Genomic DNA, 16,881 nt, shown 5'->3' with positions numbered 1-16,881 from the left:
GTGCTGAGTTGCATCGGTGTTTTTTTCTATCTCCTCAAGGCAGTGAGTCAAGCTTGCTGTCGTACATTCAAAATAGAAGATATTTAAATGGGTTTGTGGTGTGAATAACATAAAGGGCGGAACATTGCGATACATTAGTGTCGATCTCAACATTAGGGACCAACAATTTATGAAGTCAAAGGTTGGAATCGAGACCGGAGCGAACCTGTGCTAGCATCGAATCGTCTACTAGGTATACATTAATGTAACGAGAACAATAAAGAACGCTCGTTGCATCCATGTTCAATCTTTGTGACTAAGCACAGCTCATTTGTCTTTGTTTTGCAGGAAGAATTTAACTCAAGTGATCGAGTTTACACATTTCTATAGAAGGCAAAACAACCTTCGTTCTTACGGGTATAACCTTCGTAGTGTTAATCTTGCCGTCATCATCATCCATGCATCGCTCTTATCAGTAGCAGAGTCGTTATCGGAGATTGCACTGTTCCCTGCTTATGGTCATAGTTACGCGTTTCGTCGGAGGTAACACTACGCACAACAGGTCAGTCATCGCCATTCCGCTGTAAAGATATGGAACCACACCTGCGAGTTGTTACCGGTACGATCGATCGAGTTTTCACCGGACGCCAGCCGTGGCAGATCGTTGCCATAACTACGACTACGGTGCTCAGCGCAGTGTGGCTGTGTCAGGTGCTGTTCCAGGAGGAAAGCCTTTACAGACGAGCGAAAAAGAAGGTGTTCAAACTAGCTCGTCTCATACCAGCGGTGCGAAGGAAGATCGATGCCGAAATTAAGAAAATAAACGACGGTTTCATCAAGGAAATCAGTCAGGCGGGTAACTACTATACCGAATTGCCAAACGATGGCATGAGCCAGAATGAAATACTCAAGCAAGTGGACGAATACCTGGAACTGGGGCACTACCGATGGAAGGAAGGATACATTTCCGGTGCCGTGTACTATTACAATCCCGAGCTGATTCGGTTAGTGACGGAAGTGTATGGTAAAGCGTCCTACACTAACCCGCTGCATCCTGATGTGTTTCCGGGCGTGTGTAAAATGGAGGCAGAAGTGGTCCGGATGACGGCTACTCTTTTTCACGGTGGCCCAAGTGCATGCGGTACCATGACAACGGGTGGAACGGAATCGATCATGATGGCCTGCAAAGCGTACCGCGATTATGCAAACGACCAGCGTGGTATTACCAAACCCAACATGGTACTGCCCGTCACTGCCCATACAGGATTCGATAAGGCGGCCAAATACTTGGGAATCTTTACAAAGGTGGTGCCGATAAATGCTGACACGACCGAGGTGGATATCAGGGCGATGGAACGGGCCATCAATCGCAACACGGTTATGTTGGTCGGATCGGCACCGAATTTCCCGTACGGTACGATGGACGATATCGAAGCGATAGCGGCACTCGGGCGCAAGTACAACATCCCGGTGCATGTCGACGCATGTCTCGGTGGGTTTTTGATTGTGTTCATGAAGCGTGCCGGTTATCCGGTGCGCCCGTTCGATTTTAGCATTCCCGGCGTAACGAGCATTTCGGCCGATACGCACAAGTATGGCTTTACGCCGAAAGGCTCATCGGTAGTGTTGTACTCGGAGAAGGTTTACCGACATTACCAGTACACCGTGACGTCCGACTGGCCAGGCGGTGTATACGGTTCACCCACGGTAAATGGTTCGCGTGCGGGCGGCATTATCGCAGCGACTTGGGCTACTATGATGAACTTTGGATTGGATGGTTACGTGGAGGCAACGAAGCGTATCATCGATACCACTCGATACATCGAGAAAGAGTAAGTGTATAAGACAGAAAGGAGGCAACACTGTTTGCCTAGCAACAGTTTGCCGTTAGTCGCTGTTGATTGCTTCAATTTGTTTTATTACAGACTTCGTGCCATCAAGAACATCTTCATCTTCGGTACCCCCGCTACAAGTGTCATCGGGATTGGGTCGCGTGATTTCGACATTTTCCTACTGGGCGGAGAGTTAAGCAATCTGGGCTGGAATTTGAACTCGCTCCAATTTCCCTCGGGGTAAGTTGTTGCATTGTTTTTGTCCCCTCTTTCTCTGCCATGTAAATCTGTCCTCATTTTTAGAATACATATCTGCGTGACGTACATGCACACGGAGGCTGGTGTGGCGGACAAGTTCATCCAGGACGTCCGCAGTAAGGTGACATTGATCATGAAGAATCCAACCAAGCCCGTCGAAGGAAAGATGGCCATTTACGGTGTCGCACAGTCGGTCCCGGATCGAGAACTTATCGGAGATTTCACCAGGTGCTTTATCGATTCCATGTATTACACGCCCGTCGATAAGACGACCGAGTAAAACACTGCCTACGCAAAGGAGGAGGCGTACCCGTTAAACGTAAAGTGGCTTTACAAAACATCACGCATAGAGATAGCAGGAAATGAGATGAGAGTATTTTTTTAAAGCTGACTTAAAGTCGTATGTAACGTAAAGTATAAACAAATATTGTTTCATTTGAATGCTCTTTTTCATGTAGTTTATTGCGTCCGTTTTAGATAAGTTTGATTTCATATTTCGAATGGTGCGTTTGCATACGTTTGCTGCAGGTTGTACCATAGGTTCATGCGGGTTGGATTAGGAGTTTGTGGGATTGCCGCTAAATCGTGCCCAATAGAAAGATAGCCTGTACCCGTTGCTGCAACCATGGGCCACAAAACGTTTTGTAATAATGCTTCCGGCATCGGAGTTGGATTACTGTCGATGGAAAGCATTTGGTGAACAACTAAGGAGCGGTTTCTTACATCCTGCCTGATGTACTTACCCAGTTCTTGCAAAGTTCGTCCACATCCGAACGACACGACTGCTCACGGTGTTTGCATGACTGTCGGGTGTAACCGGTTCCAGCATAGCCGCCGGTATGTGGAACACGTACGGAAGCTCATCCGTGTGTATCGCTCCCGGATGTTGTACGCCAAAGATCTTCTTATACAAATTCAAATCCCCATCGTAAGTGAACTGATAGTAGTACAGCGGGACAGAGGAAGTTTGAGCGTGTAGTCTGACCGTTTGATCGATGGCAAACAAGAACTGATGGTCGGTCTGATAAACTGTCCACTCGTAATCCAAACTAGCCGTCAACGGTTGACTTTGCCAGTAATGTTGACGAAATGTGCCACTTATCTGGCTGGAAGATGCGGACCCTTCACCTACGTTCCAGAAGAAAGGCACTAACAAATGAGGATTTGCATTGAACTGTCCCTTTACCGTCGGATCGATCGCATTCTCCAGTGCAGTGAAAAAGGCACCTTCGAGATCCGTGTACCCAACGATGAACGGAACACGATGGGCACCGGATCGGATAAGCTCTATCGGGCGCTGCCGTATGATGGTTTCTTCCGGTGCATCGGCCGGTTCGACCACAGGGCCAAAATCGAGCGGACGAAGAAATCTTGGCACCGGAATGGTGAACGCAGCCTCCTGGAACGGAATAAACTGTTCCGCCGGAATGGTTCTCAGCAGGTCGACGTACGTGCTGCTGTCAGTGCCAAATCCAAAGGCCAGCGCGATACGATCTGCGTAGAATTTTGGTCTTGTCTGGAAAGCGTACGGTACCAGCGCAGTGCTGCTTTGGGCAATCGCTTTATGAAACAACCCCTGTCCAGCGTCGGTCAGCACCAGCAGATGTACCAATGCAGCACCGGCCGAATTGCCGAAGATCGTTACATTGTCTGGATCACCACCGAAGGCAGCAATATTGCTGCGTATCCACCGGAGAGCCTGGAGACAATCTTTAAGCCCCCAATTACCGGCGGCATAGCGATCTCCGGTGCTAAGAAAACCCAATGCACCCAATCGATAGTTTATTGTCACGAGCAGCACATTGTCCTGTATCAACTTTTCTGGTCCAAATTCCTCAATATTCCCCGAATTGGCTCCGTAACCTCCGCCGTGTATCCAAACCATTACCGGACGCATGCCAATCAGTTGCTGCGTGTAAACGTTCAGGTATAGGCAGTCCTCGTTACCACGGGTCTGTCCGGGAATGAGGGTCACCTGTAGACACTCGGAACCATGATTGCTACCATCGCGAACGCCCTGCCATCGTGCACGCGGAACCGGATTGCGAAACCGCAATGATCCTACCGGTGGTTCCGCATACGGCACACCTTTGAACGAATAGTACGTGCAGAACAGTCCGCAAGATTCCGTTGTACCCTGCACCTGTCCAGCGGGACAGTCGATGATGGGTCGGGCCGGGTCACTCTGCGAACTAACCGATATTACGTACGTTAGCAGCAACAAACTGACAAATGGAACGAAAGGAGCTTTTTGGGTGAACATTTTGTACGACACCATTTTACACTAAACTACCTTGGGGTCTGGAGATCAGTCTGGATGAGGACCAAACCTTCCAGAGATAAGATTAACAGTTCAATTAATCAAAACTGAAAGGGCTTGTGACGCAGTGGATTACATTGCATAAGCAAAGATAAGAGGCAAATGTAATGATTATGATCACTATATGAACGGGAGGTAAATTCGGGAGGAATTCGGGAATTTCGGGAGGAGGTAATTGGAAGGGATGTCGTTCCAATCAAAACTGCAATTGTGGAAATACTCAACACCGTTGCGCTGTCGATTTGAATTTAGAACATACACTGCTAGCGCCACCTACATGTCATTTTCAAAAGAGACTTTTTTTAATTTTGCCACCCCTAAAAGTATGCAATTTGCATCATAGCTGTCTGCAATCAGTAGGCATTATGTGTTGAAAATTGAACGTTTCATGGCTCGGCTATCCTAAATGTATGCACACGTTAGCTGCGTATTACAGGGTCGACACAGCCAGTTGGTCTTTGTGAATCCACAGAATTTCGTCGTCAACAGTCACTTTGCTATCGTAAACCCAAAATTCGGCACCGTAAATCTAACAATGGTGTTGAGAAATTTGAATCGGTCGGTGTAAATATCTTACTTTGCTCTTTCGTTTTGTTTTAATTCTGACCTGTAAAATTGACTCCGTTTTGTTATACCGACATGTCTACCTCCAAATTGAATGATTCACATGTTTTTATGAAATAATCAAAGTGATTTAATAAGTAAGCAAAGTTATACTTTTTAAAGTAAAATTTACAAACTTTTATTTTAAAGTTTACTTTAGAAATTTTATAAATTCAACAAATATAATTATATTAGAGAACTCACATGCAGCACTACATTTACATTTTTTTTTGTCAGCGTTGAAAACTGCACTCTAACACTTTAAGCCATTGTAAGCGGTTGGTTTAAGACGCCACACCGCCTGGTCACTGAATTACGCCCCGTTATCGAAACCTTCGACTGCTTTTTATCTACCACACCAAAAAATGTGCGTAATAAAACAGGCATCAGGCAATCAGATAATGGCGAATTAAGTGAATTTTTGCTAAGCCTGTTCGGACAAATCTACCTTTCATTCGCATTCGTTGATACAGATAATCCTGCAGTACATCATTTATTGCCGCTGACGTCAAACAGAGCAAAAACAAGATAAAATTAGACCCCCGCAGGGTGTTTCCAGGGGGTGAATTTTCGGTGGTACTAGACGATTTTGCTCGAGTCGTTACTAAATTGAAGGAGCCTTCGAGAAAGTGCATTAAGATGAAAAACAATTATGTAAATATCGTTTAGAGTCAGCAAACGAAAGGAGTCATCTTCGGGTAAATAATAGATTTCGTGGTTTGCATATTGCCGTAGTCAAAAATCGCACAAAACCCATAAATTGAAAACAAAATTCAAGTCTTTTAATGATGCATTTTATGCTCCCTTTCGCTTATACAGCTATCAGATACGTTGAGTTGAGGTTACTTTCGCGGGAACCGGAAAGGATCGTTAGCGTAGCGATCTTCCAGATCGCGCCACACGGCGGTGCGCTGTCCGTTCGGGTTAACGCTCGTCACCAGATCGTGGCCGATGTCCATGTACGGTACGCTCGCGGCCGTTACCGGCAGCCACTGACGGTTCTGGAGCAGCGTGTCCACCGCATTCGGGGTCGGATTGCCGAACCGGGCAAAGTTGGTAAACAGGCGCACAAACCGATTGCTCACCGTGCGTGCGTGGTTAGTCGGCAGGATGGGCGAGATGGTAAGATCCGTGACCGACCACAGGTACGGGATGTCGTCGGCGTGCATCGCGCCGGGCCAGCTACCGAGCAGCAGCAAGCGCTTCACCAGATTCAGATCACCGTCGAAGCTGAACTGATAGTAGTACGTCGGGGCGCTGGAGCGCTGCGCATGGACCCGAATCGTCTTGTCGATGGCGTAGATGAACTGCTGGTCGGTGTGGAACTGCATCCACTCGACCATGATGTTGTCGTTGAGGGGACGATCCTGCCAGTACGCGTTACGGATACCCTGGCTGACCGCGGCCGAAGCCGCCGTACCGTGCGGAATGTTCCAGAAGTGCGGCACGAAGTAGTCCGGATTGCGCGTGAACGAATCCCACACCGTGCTGTCGATCGTGTGCTCGTACACCATGAACATGCTCTCCATGCTCATGTACCCGGCGATGAACGGTACGTGGTTGAACGTACCGGCGTTCATGATGTCGATCGGCAACTGCGTCAGGAAGGTTTCCTCCGGCGAGTTGACCGGTTCCGCGTTCGGCACAAACTCGAACGGCTTGAAACCGCGCGGGATCTCAATGTCCAGCCAACCGCCCTGCTCATCTAGAAGCCGCTCGATCGGGGTGTTGCGTAGACTCTGCACCAGCTGCGCACTGTCGTGGGAGTAGCCGAGCCTGTCGGCCAACTTGTAGGCCAGTTCCCGCGGACGGTACTGGAAGCCCCAGGGGACGAGCGCCGTACCGGACTGGGCGATGGCTTTGTGGAACAAACCGCTCGCCTTGTTCGACAGGACGAGATAGTGGACGGCAACACCGCCAGCACTCTCGCCGAAGATTGTCACATTGTTCGGGTCACCGCCGAAGGCGGCAATATTCTGGCGCACCCACTGCAGCGCCATCACGCAATCCTTCATGCCCCAGTTACCGGCCGCGTGCACATCGTCCGTGCTGAAGAATCCAAGAATGCCCAACCGGTAGTTGATCGTGACGACCACCACATCCTCCGGCATCAGATTGTCCGGGCCGTAGATCCACGAATTACCGGAACCGCCGGTAAACGAACCACCGTGAATCCACACCATCACCGGCCGCTGTCCGATCAAGTTCTGGGTGTACACGTTCAGATATAGGCAATCCTCACTGCCGGACACTCCCCCGAGGAAGCCTCCCGACGGGCAGGTATCCCGGTGCTCACTGCCATCCTTCACGCCCTGCCAGCCACCGTGGGGCCGGGGGTTGCGGAACCGCAGGTCACCTACCGGAGCCTGCGCATACGGGATGCCGTTGAAGGCGAAGTAGCTGCAGAACAGTCCACAGCTGGATGTGATACCCTGGATCTGTCCACCGCTGGTGTTGATGATTGGCCGGGACTATGGTCGAACGAGAAACGAAAGAGAGACGCTCTGTTAGTATCTACTGTAGCCGCAGCGTACCGGAATCGAACACGGAAACCTACCGCATCTTGTGCGTGCACCGCAATGGCCACCAGCGATAAAATTACCACAAACTTAAACATCCTTTACGACACACCGTGTCTAAGCGTTACAGCTGTCGCTGCCGATCGCTTTATATACGCTCCCGAGGACTCCGCTCCCATTCGATGCGGCAAATTTTTCGCTTATCCACTCGCTACGATAAGCTTTATCAAGCTTCGACGGGGGTACATAAACATGTCTGCTAGAAAAGGGCCCGTACGATTGGATAGTAACGTATCACTGGACATTAAGCACGGTCGTCCTGCTTATCCGCCTATCAGCACCGTGCGTATGTTCCCAGTTTAGTGACCGGGATTTTCCTTAAAAAAAAACTAAACAAACAAGTTATCTCATACGTGCGGAATCAATCACGCAGCTGTTTGTTTTTGGTATCAGTGAGCTCGCGGCTCGCTATAGAGATCCCTGGGTGGTCTTCCACCGTCATGCTGCAGCAATCGGTTTGGAGCTTAACGAAGCGCTTGAAATCGGTCAAGTTGCAATGAGGCAAGAAGACTGTATCTCGCACCCTTGGATTCTGCAAATCAATCAAAGCTTTGCAAGTTCATTTGAGTTACAGAAATCACCGTACTCATTCAATTATTTCTTCTGGTCATCTGCGTTATCTTGCCAATTTTAGTAATAGGAAATCCGGAAAGGGTTCATTAATCCCTTTACTAGTCCAACACCGAAAATCCGTATCGACTGCGAGAAAAAATATGAGATAAGTGGATTGCTCCAGAGTTAACACCGGAAGCAACGCAGGAATTGCGAAGAGTCCGGGAACAACCAGATATGAGTCCGTTAAGAGCTCGATAAGATTCCGACAAGATTCCGATAAGAAACCAATAACAGCCCAATAAGAGTCCGACAACAGCTCGATAATAGTCCGATAAAAGTCCGATAACAGCCCAATAAGAGTCCGTTTAAAGCCCGATATCAGCCCAAAAACAGTCCGATAATAGCCCAAAAGGCGCCCGATAAGAGCTGGATATCAAACGCGTATCTCTAATATTTGTTTTGTTACAATTAAGTCCTGACTGGATCGAGATCACGTTTTTTATGAACGCGATCAAAATGTTTCATATTCGCAAAAATGCCTGGTGTAATAATCGGATTATCGTGTGCGCTCCCAACTCAGCATCCTGCTATTAGTTCAAATACGTTTCCTTTAATATATTTTCAACCTTACAAATCAGGGCGTTAGAATGTTCGTTTAATATGGATCGTATCGCCTTAACAGTCATTTGTATTACCATATTCTATTCTTTAAAATATAAACTGTGAAGGTGTTTCATTGGCCGTGACTGTTTTTCTGAAATCAAAATCCATCGCAAGCGATCGAACTAAACGGTTTTTTTTTCGAATTGTATTGATGCATGCAAGTTCGTATGCCTTTGCTATCAACCACTAGATGTCGCCACTGATATCGCAATCAAAAATTCAACATTTTCTTATTGTTTGATGAGCAGTTCAAGGCAGAAAGTGTGAATAAACCGTGTTCGTGTTTACTTTGAAAGACATTTAATTGCTTACATTGCTTTAAACAACTAGCATTGCAGTATTAAACTCAGCTCTTCAAGATGAACGATTACTCAAACAGCGCCATTTCTTTCCAATAATCACCACATTATAGACACAAATCGCAATATCAAGTACATTTTTCTCCTCTTTTATTTCTCTGTACTCACGCATTCTCATTAAATTAGTAGTATAAACAGTTCAACTACGGATAAAGAAAGAAAAAAACCATTTTCTATCGGACTCTCCGCTGAGTAAAGTTTCCTCCATAATTGTGCTTTTGCAGCAGCGTTCTCTGAGGTGATGATGATCCGCGTTTCGCTATCGAAAGGATAGTCCAACGACAAACAAATTATGCAGAAGCGTAATATAATTTCAACCGAACGAGCACGTGCTGGAAGCGCTAAATGCACTCCCCAAATGTGATAACTAATGGGTTTTTTTTGTTTTGTTGCGCTTACTTTCATGATCGTACGATGGGCAAGAGCCTCCCTGCACGATCACTCTGCTGGAAGCTCCAAATCATTTGCCTGCTGCCTAATGTCAACGTCCTTTTGCGAAGGTGTTGTTGCTACCTTTGACTTGCTTGCACGCGTTTCCATTTACGCTCACTGACCATTCTCATTCGGTTGCAGTCTCAAGAGTGTACAGCGGGATTATTCTAAGTTACCGAGCGCAGGAGTCGAGGGAGATGATAGCGACACTGCGTTGTAAATCACTAAAGGAAATGAAACGATGCTTGCGAAACGACACTGTGGCGTAAAGGAAGGGACGGGAAGGGATGATAAAGCGCACACAATTCAGACCCAGCACGGAATGGAGTGGCGCTGGCGAGTCTTTCACTGTAACGCACAACGGCATGGTACAAATTACTGCACGCTAGCCTTTGCCTTTCGCTGCCGAGGACTCTGTTTCGGCGAAGACTTGGGGGCACCCTTGGGGGAGTTTTCTGTGTAGCGAGAGAAAGAAAAGGGTTCCATCAGTAAGCGGCATCGTATTTGATGGCTGTGTGATCTACTTACGCAGCTGCTTCAACGTTTCCGACGGGATCCATTCGTAGTCAACATCCTTCGTGCTGGCGGTACCCGTTTCAACGACCTTGCGGGCAGCTGTCGGACGTTTCCGCTTCCCGTACGATCCCAGGAACTGTTGGCCGAGCACCAGCAGCAGAATCACGATGGCGGCCAAGAACACGTACAGGAAGAACGTTTCACCATCCAGTCCCTCGTCGACCTCGGTAATTTGAACGGTTTCGTTGAATACCGCCTCACTGAACTGATTACCACGGCCGTCACGATAGTTGAGAGCAATGTTCAGTCCAAACGGACGCCCGGCAAACGATTCGGTGGGCAGGAACGAGTACGAAACGGTCGCTTCATGGCCCGGTTTCACCTCACGGTTGTACGGAACGGCCGAGAAGTTTTGGATGAAGTAACTGAAATCCATGGCGTACCGGAACGAAGCTTCGACAGATTCGACGACGAAATCCTCAAATTCGCCCTTGTTCGTGAAACCAACCAAGAATTCCACCGGGTAACCAGCGGGCAGTTCGAGCTGCGAACCGGTCGCATGTAATGGCCGCGTGAACAGCAAGTACGTGTCCGCATCCGGTGACTTTGTCGTTTCGGGTTCATCCTCCGGTTCCGTTTCATCTGCCACGACAGCGGCATCTTCCGTTTCCACATCGACCAGCTCCTCGTCCAGCTCATCTTCTGCGGCAAAGGCGAACGGACTCGATCCTGTGCGTAATGGGGCAATGGGTTAATGCACACGATACGATCACTTTCACCATAACAACGAGGCTTGTGCCACGTTGAAAATCGCCCAAAAGGGTTCTTTCGCACATGCTTTTCTCCTCAACTTACCGGTATTCACCGTCAGCAGGACGGCTGGCAACGCCAGCAGCAGTAGTACGAAAAACTTTTGCATTGTAGCGATTGTAACGGAGAGTACGTCGTTTTACTCCGGTAGCTACACTCGGTAACACTATTTACAACTAGACGCGGCAGCAGAATAAACGCAGAAACAGCACGTACGCTGGACGATGTTACATTTAATGAAGTTATTTTGAAGTTATGTTGACGCGTGGAATTGCATCGGTATTAATTCGGCCACGTCCTAACGAACAATTCGAGCAGCTGTTGTGACTGCGTTCATTCGAGCACTGTCGCTGCTAGAAATCGAGGTTGATAGAAACGCTTCAAAAATATCTGGCGCAATAAAATTACATAAAAAGGCAGGAGGAAACGATGAATTTACCAACTGTGTTCCAATATCAAAGCGACGATCGTCGTCATCCGTTTGGGAATGTTAAATCGCAGCAGAAAATGTATCAGTTCACCACACAAATATTCGTACGAATCTTGGGTTCGAAGTTTCGAACGATCCGTTGTAACCACAGAACGACCACCTCGCGCTGTCAAAATTGCTATGACTTTGCAGATCCAAACACTGGCACCGTTCTTTTGCAACAGTTTGTAGATAAACGGAGGGAAACTCGTGGTTTCAGAGCTGTAAATCGTTTATATCGTGAAAAATCCGCATTCTGCGCAACTATCTTCCTTACCAGGAACTGTGGATCATGAAAAATATTTGACACTCGTACAGGTGCACAATATAAACTCGTGGTGCTAGCTGGAACACTACACGCACTGCCTAAATATGACCGGCAACAGTTTACACATTACTCGAAATCTATTTGCCCGGTGGAGAAACATTCAAACTTCGCTGTATCGAACGATAGTGAACGGCGATGCAGCACCGTTTAAACCTAAAACAATGCGTACCCGAAAACCGAAAGCAACAACCGCATCAACCGACATCAGTGCCGACATTGCCGTACCAAAGGATATAGTCGAACACTTTCAAACCGCCGAAGGAATGGATGCGTCCGTATTGCAACACTTCCCACCAGCGATACTGCGAAAAAGCTCGCTAAACACGGAACGATTCTACGTCGCAAATCGAACAACGGCCGAACAAATCGCAAACGTCATTACTAAAGATCTACCGTCTGATCGCTTGCTGGTGGAAGTAAATCCCGGTCCTGGACTACTCACTGAGCAAATTATGAAACGTAATGTTACCAACCTGCGCCTTTACGAAACGGATGCCTCCTTTGAAATGCGGCTACAGTCGTCACTTAACCTGCCCAAAGATGTGCTTCGAATAGGAGATTTTAATGGATTGTGGCGATTGTCGTATCTGGACGGTTTCGACAACGGTCGGCGCGTCTTAAAGCTGCTGGATGGTATACCACAACGGAAGCTGAACGATGAAGTCAGCTTCCGGTTATTTTCTGTAATCGGGACGGTGAAGTTTTTGCGTTACATCATGAACTCAATCACGCACCAATCCGAATTCTATTCCCTCGGACGGTATGAAATGTTTCTAGTGATGTCACCTTTGCTGTACGCAGTAAGTGGAACTATTTTGTGCATCTATTTAAGGGGGTGTATGGTTTAACGCTGTACTAATATCATTCCAGCAAATCTCATCAACCAAAGCTGCCGGATACAAACTGTACCGGGGAAGTACGATCGTGTTTCAAGTATACTTCGAGCACGAATTACTGGGAAAGGTACCACGCAAACACTTCCTACCCTGGTGTACTAGTGGTAGTGCAAAGAAGTTCCGCACACTCCACCAAAAGCTCATACAGGATGGAACCGAGGAGTGGTATCTGGTAAAGATTATGCCACGGAAAAATCTCCACGAGCACCTGCTGCCCGACAATTTGGGGCTGTTTGCTTCGTTTGTGACGCAACATTACGTAAGCAGACGGAATCGGATTATCCCTTCGTTAGAGTAAGTAGAAGCGCAATTGCAACGCTTGATGGGGAGAATTCAACATTATTCTCGTTCAATTTACAGACACTGGATACCGAACTGTGGGGCAAGATTAATACTGAACGCAAACTATACGCGAAGATCCACGAAAAAAGCACCAGCGGCAAGCGTGTTACCCAGTCAGCTGCAGAAGTCGTCACCCCTGTCATCGAACGATTATGCCGATAATATGAACATATATACCGAGTTCGGTGAACTGACGCCCACGCAGGTGTTAACACTGTTCAATGAGTTTATCAACTGGTCCGAATTCCACCAGTCACCGTTCCTGCAGGCGGTGGAGAGTCAAAAGCATAAGCAGCGCCTCCTGCAAAATCTAGACGATGAGGATACGGCCGAAGAGTCTAGCGAACCGCACACAATTGCTGAAAAGGGCCTTGAAATGAGAAAACGATCGGATGCATAGCGATAGCCGCACCCATTTACGTTATGTACTGACCATAGTTTATTGCATTAAATACACCGAAATATGTAAGCGGCACTGTGGTGTGCGAAAGTGATCAACAGAGGTACGCAACTTTATGGGCACTGGCCATTGTGTTTTGCTTTCGTACCAATGTGGCACAGTTCGACACCTTCGAAGTATACGACCGGTTCCTTTCTCATCTTCATTGAGGTCGTCTCATCATTATCCTCCGTGTTGCGATTGACAACCACTTCGAGCAAGTCTGTAGTGCCCTGTACACAACCCAACTCCAAGGTAGTAGTATTTACAGCGATCACCCAGCTGATGCGTTTCTCAATTTTGCATAGCCGATTATTCCGATGCAACTGTACGCACCGTTCCATGTACGGTACTTCATTCTTGCCGGTACATATGTTGCGTGTACATTTCACAATCATCGACGGTCGCTCTAAATCCACGTACTCTCCCGGCTGACAGAAACCCTGCTGAAACAGTGGAAAGCAACTGTCCTGGAGCGGGGAGTAAACATATCCTGAAATTCGGAATTGTGGAAAATAATATCAATAAGAACTGGTTTTTATAGGTTTAGAGGCGATAAATGCTTCCGGCGCTACAAACCTGGTCGGCAGTCACACACCCAATCGTTGTCGTGATCACCAGGATAGAGGATTTCGTTTTTACTACATTTGCCCGGTAAGTAAACAGGTGTGCGATTCTTTAAACGAAACATAAAAAAAAAACGATAACAAAGGAAAACTCCTTACAAGCAATAGTGACGTTTTTACACAATTCTTCAAAGATCATCCTCGATCATTTTGGACAGTTCAACTTTCGCTTACTAGCGACTGATATTGATAACTTTCACTTCCCTTTCGAATTTTAAGTCGAGTAAAAAAAAACTCCGTCCGTGTTTGAGCTACGTAAACTCCAGGAACTGATCGACACGCTGTGATCGATCAGCTCTTTAATCTAACAAAGAAATTGGTTCGCTTTTTCAAGGTTAAGCTGCCATTTGAATTAGTGTCGTCACTGCAATTCTTGTCGCTGCACAGCGGTCCTATACCGGTTTGGGCAGTGAGAGGCATGTGTTAAATGCGTATGATTTTAAAATCATTTCATTTAGCTAGCGAATTAGCTCACGCCTCCATTGTTTTCTAAGCTACACGCAACATCCTTCAAATCATTTTTGCAGTGTTTTATTTTCTCCCTTGACCTTTTGCTGCACTGCTGATAACTGCGGGATTCGTTGTACAGCTCGGTACGGGAACCGAGCCATTACTTACACGTGCATTTTCCAAGTACGGATTAACCACTACATCCGCCGGAAAGCCAAACAATTCCTGGGCCCAAATTTGACCACCACCGTACGGTTGCAGCAGTATCGCAAACCCAAAAACCGAACACACAACCAGGAAGCGCGACATTGCCATTGTGATCGATCCGTTAAACACACCGGTCAACTTACGACTGGTGCGAAGTGGCACAACGAAACCCACAGCACGAACGCACCGGATCCTCATCATCGTCCCGTGGGGTGCGCTCCACCCAGACATGCTTTTCGTGATGATAAGATTCGCATCAAGCGTTGAAACAAACACAAGAAAAAAAAACATGTTTTGCTTTCAGCGTCTCTGTATTAAGAATGCTGCATGGCATCGCAATCAGTTGGGTTTTTTGGTTTACCAATAGACGGGAAATGAAACAAATTTATGGTAATTTAATAGCAACGCTGCGCTATCACGTACAATCGTACTGATACTTATACAACTGAAGAATATTTTGTTTTTTTACTTATTACTATAACTTAATTCATAGCGCTACTTGCAGTGGTGGTTGATATTGCATTAAAAAAAAAACCATTTGCACTGTGTTACTCGTTCGCGCTCGTTTGGGGGCCTTGTTGAGTTTCTTCAAAAAATCAACTAACTTTTTTCCACCCTTGATTTATAAGTTCTTGCCACTCTTGATTTATGAATTATTACAGTTACGGTTTAAAGTAGTTCGTATGAATCGCTGGCGATATATTTTCCAATTGCTCCTAAAGCGGTATGCGGTATTATTTACTTACAAGTCTAATGCCTTTTTTTAGTAAAACGCCACGATATAAGTTAAATTAAAGCTAACAATAATGCAGAATTAAAACCAGTTTCACTTCTCGGTCAGTTCGCCTATCACGCTCCGTACGTTGACTTAGAATCACAAACGGCTTCGGCAACGGTGACGTAAGTTGTCCAACAGCGAGTCTTCCACTACGCCGCTCATCGGACGGATCGCAGCGGGTCTCGACGAAGGTCGTCGAGCGCGTCCGCGGGTTTCGCGCCCTTGTGTCATGAGCCTCCCGAGTTGTGCTGCCCGTCCCCACGCCACGCGCCCGTCACAGTTCCCGCAAACCAAGACAGGTTATGTTTGTTGTAGGGGTTTCCCACCCGAGACGGTGCGCTACTGGCTAAAACAGGAACTCCGTACTGAGGCCTGTTTTGGCACTATCAACATACGCTCTCCCTTCTCTCGTGTATTAGTGTGGCGTGCCGCGTGCTTTGCCCGTGTCGGCGTGCGATCGCGATCTTGCGCTGTGCTCTGTGTGCCTCGGAAGCTGCAGAACGAACAGTTGTGCGACTTAGTTTCTTGCGTGCAGCCGGTCAGGCAAGGATTGTTAGTGGTGACCTTAAGCGGTGTGTGGTAGGAAAAATACATACAAATCAATCTACAGTGGGCGCTACACCAGTTGCGTGCCGGAAGACTAAACAATGACACGATCAGAGCAATATTTCGACACCATCACCAAAGTGATCTGCATTGTGTTCCTTATCGCTCAGAGCTACTCAATGCCCGCTACTGATACTGCATCGAAAACGGACAACAAAAACAGTAGCAAGACGGAATTTTTCGCGTACCCCGCCGAAGAGTCGGCCATAGAATCGAAGCAAAATGCTCGGGTAAATGTTAAATATGGTAACAATTGTCAGATCAAGTGCACCTATTCCTAACCAATTCTAATCTACTTGAAGAACCGTACACCCCTCTACATTCCGGAACGATGCGCCGAAAACGAAATCCTCTATCCGGGGGACCATGAGCACGATTGGGTTTGCGACTGTAAGCCAAGTAAGTGAAGGCTGTAGTTTCGTTATCAGCACAGTTCACCGTTGTCGTAGAGAACGCTGAACGTTGGCTGTATTTAGCAGTTCCGCTGAAAAAAAAATCCCTATCTCCGTTTCTGGTGTACTTCCCACAGCGTTCGTGTATCATCCGCAAGAGCAAAAGTGCTATCAAATGTACACCAAAGGATTCTGCCCGACTGGGAAGATCATTTACATCGAACCGAATGGTAAAAACCCGGTCTGCATATTGAACCACTGCCAGGACGGCGAGGTGTTCTTTATCGACGGATGTGCGAAACTGAACCAAGAGCACAGCAATTGCACTGTTGCCGAGATTAAGATGGTGGTGGGCATTAACGAAGCCACGCACCAGCTGGAGTGTGTGAACATTTCCGATGTAAAGTTCAATCGAACACTGATCAACAACTCGCGAAACTAG

At 47.2% G+C, this 16,881-nt stretch overlaps 7 protein-coding genes across 7 annotated transcripts; 3 read left to right on the top strand and 4 right to left on the bottom strand.

Annotated features, from left to right (window-relative positions):
- Positions 1-570: 570 nt before the first annotated feature.
- On the top strand, positions 571-2,349 carry LOC128717622 (sphingosine-1-phosphate lyase). The gene is made up of 3 exons (XM_053811457.1): positions 571-1,811; positions 1,905-2,051; positions 2,115-2,349. The coding sequence occupies exons 1-3, from the start codon at positions 571-573 to the stop codon at positions 2,347-2,349; spliced, it is 1,623 nt and encodes a 540-aa protein (XP_053667432.1).
- Positions 2,350-2,558: 209 nt separating this feature from the next.
- LOC128708433 (bile salt-activated lipase-like) lies at positions 2,559-4,332 on the bottom strand. The gene is made up of 2 exons (XM_053803411.1): positions 2,813-4,332; positions 2,559-2,745 (listed from the first exon to the last, which is right to left on the bottom strand). Exons 1-2 carry the CDS (start codon positions 4,330-4,332, stop codon positions 2,559-2,561), a joined length of 1,707 nt encoding a protein of 568 aa, XP_053659386.1.
- A 1,502-nt stretch (positions 4,333-5,834) lies between these two features.
- Positions 5,835-7,609, bottom strand: LOC128707240 (juvenile hormone esterase-like). The gene is given in 2 exon segments (XM_053802191.1): positions 5,835-7,496; positions 7,580-7,609. Coding segments are annotated over 2 exon segments (1,692 nt in total).
- Positions 7,610-9,955: 2,346 nt separating this feature from the next.
- Positions 9,956-11,015, bottom strand: LOC128719101 (translocon-associated protein subunit alpha). Its single transcript, XM_053812722.1, has 3 exons — positions 10,952-11,015; positions 10,109-10,825; positions 9,956-10,035 (listed from the first exon to the last, which is right to left on the bottom strand). The coding sequence occupies exons 1-3, from the start codon at positions 11,013-11,015 to the stop codon at positions 9,956-9,958; spliced, it is 861 nt and encodes a 286-aa protein (XP_053668697.1).
- A 398-nt stretch (positions 11,016-11,413) lies between these two features.
- Positions 11,414-13,341, top strand: LOC128717607 (dimethyladenosine transferase 2, mitochondrial). The gene is made up of 4 exons (XM_053811456.1): positions 11,414-11,440; positions 11,721-12,503; positions 12,574-12,893; positions 12,960-13,341. Exons 1-4 carry the CDS (start codon positions 11,414-11,416, stop codon positions 13,339-13,341), a joined length of 1,512 nt encoding a protein of 503 aa, XP_053667431.1.
- Positions 13,342-13,454: 113 nt separating this feature from the next.
- On the bottom strand, positions 13,455-14,861 carry LOC128717591 (uncharacterized). The gene is made up of 3 exons (XM_053811454.1): positions 14,625-14,861; positions 13,960-14,056; positions 13,455-13,873 (listed from the first exon to the last, which is right to left on the bottom strand). The coding sequence occupies exons 1-3, from the start codon at positions 14,859-14,861 to the stop codon at positions 13,455-13,457; spliced, it is 753 nt and encodes a 250-aa protein (XP_053667429.1).
- Positions 14,862-16,088: 1,227 nt separating this feature from the next.
- Positions 16,089-16,881, top strand: LOC128708460 (uncharacterized). The gene is made up of 3 exons (XM_053803438.1): positions 16,089-16,277; positions 16,350-16,446; positions 16,577-16,881. Exons 1-3 carry the CDS (start codon positions 16,089-16,091, stop codon positions 16,879-16,881), a joined length of 591 nt encoding a protein of 196 aa, XP_053659413.1.

This window comes from Anopheles marshallii, chromosome 2, assembly GCF_943734725.1.
Source record: "Anopheles marshallii chromosome 2, idAnoMarsDA_429_01, whole genome shotgun sequence".
Classification (NCBI taxonomy): Eukaryota; Metazoa; Arthropoda; class Insecta; order Diptera; family Culicidae; genus Anopheles; species Anopheles marshallii.
This window is presented reverse-complemented; position numbering and strand designations above follow the sequence as displayed.

What these genes read in the sequence shown, in the direction of transcription:
- LOC128717622 (XM_053811457.1), top strand. Translation starts at nt 571, where the DNA reads ATGGAACCACACCTGCGAGTTGTTACCGGTACGATCGATCGAGTTTTC. An exon ending in ACTCGATACATCGAGAAAGA is followed by an intron (nt 1,812 to 1,904) that starts GTAAGTGTATAA and finishes GTTTTATTACAG; the next exon opens with ACTTCGTGCCATCAAGAACA. An exon ending in TCGCTCCAATTTCCCTCGGG is followed by an intron (nt 2,052 to 2,114) that starts GTAAGTTGTTGC and finishes CCTCATTTTTAG; the next exon opens with AATACATATCTGCGTGACGT.
- LOC128719101 (XM_053812722.1), bottom strand. Translation starts at nt 11,015, where the DNA reads ATGCAAAAGTTTTTCGTACTACTGCTGCTGGCGTTGCCAGCCGTCCTG. An exon ending in CCTGCTGACGGTGAATACCG is followed by an intron (nt 10,826 to 10,951) that starts GTAAGTTGAGGA and finishes CATTACGCACAG; the next exon opens with GATCGAGTCCGTTCGCCTTT. An exon ending in GGAAACGTTGAAGCAGCTGC is followed by an intron (nt 10,036 to 10,108) that starts GTAAGTAGATCA and finishes CTCGCTACACAG; the next exon opens with AAAACTCCCCCAAGGGTGCC.
- LOC128708460 (XM_053803438.1), top strand. Translation starts at nt 16,089, where the DNA reads ATGACACGATCAGAGCAATATTTCGACACCATCACCAAAGTGATCTGC. An exon ending in AATCGAAGCAAAATGCTCGG is followed by an intron (nt 16,278 to 16,349) that starts GTAAATGTTAAA and finishes ATCTACTTGAAG; the next exon opens with AACCGTACACCCCTCTACAT. An exon ending in GGTTTGCGACTGTAAGCCAA is followed by an intron (nt 16,447 to 16,576) that starts GTAAGTGAAGGC and finishes TACTTCCCACAG; the next exon opens with CGTTCGTGTATCATCCGCAA.
- LOC128717591 (XM_053811454.1), bottom strand. Translation starts at nt 14,861, where the DNA reads ATGAGGATCCGGTGCGTTCGTGCTGTGGGTTTCGTTGTGCCACTTCGC. An exon ending in CGTACTTGGAAAATGCACGT is followed by an intron (nt 14,057 to 14,624) that starts GTAAGTAATGGC and finishes TTTCGTTTAAAG; the next exon opens with AATCGCACACCTGTTTACTT. An exon ending in GGTGTGTGACTGCCGACCAG is followed by an intron (nt 13,874 to 13,959) that starts GTTTGTAGCGCC and finishes TCCGAATTTCAG; the next exon opens with GATATGTTTACTCCCCGCTC.
- LOC128708433 (XM_053803411.1), bottom strand. Translation starts at nt 4,332, where the DNA reads ATGTTCACCCAAAAAGCTCCTTTCGTTCCATTTGTCAGTTTGTTGCTG. An exon ending in ACGAACTTTGCAAGAACTGG is followed by an intron (nt 2,746 to 2,812) that starts GTAAGTACATCA and finishes TTCCATCGACAG; the next exon opens with TAATCCAACTCCGATGCCGG.
- LOC128717607 (XM_053811456.1), top strand. Translation starts at nt 11,414, where the DNA reads ATGTATCAGTTCACCACACAAATATTC. An exon ending in TGTCACCTTTGCTGTACGCA is followed by an intron (nt 12,504 to 12,573) that starts GTAAGTGGAACT and finishes ATATCATTCCAG; the next exon opens with CAAATCTCATCAACCAAAGC. An exon ending in CGGATTATCCCTTCGTTAGA is followed by an intron (nt 12,894 to 12,959) that starts GTAAGTAGAAGC and finishes TTCAATTTACAG; the next exon opens with ACACTGGATACCGAACTGTG.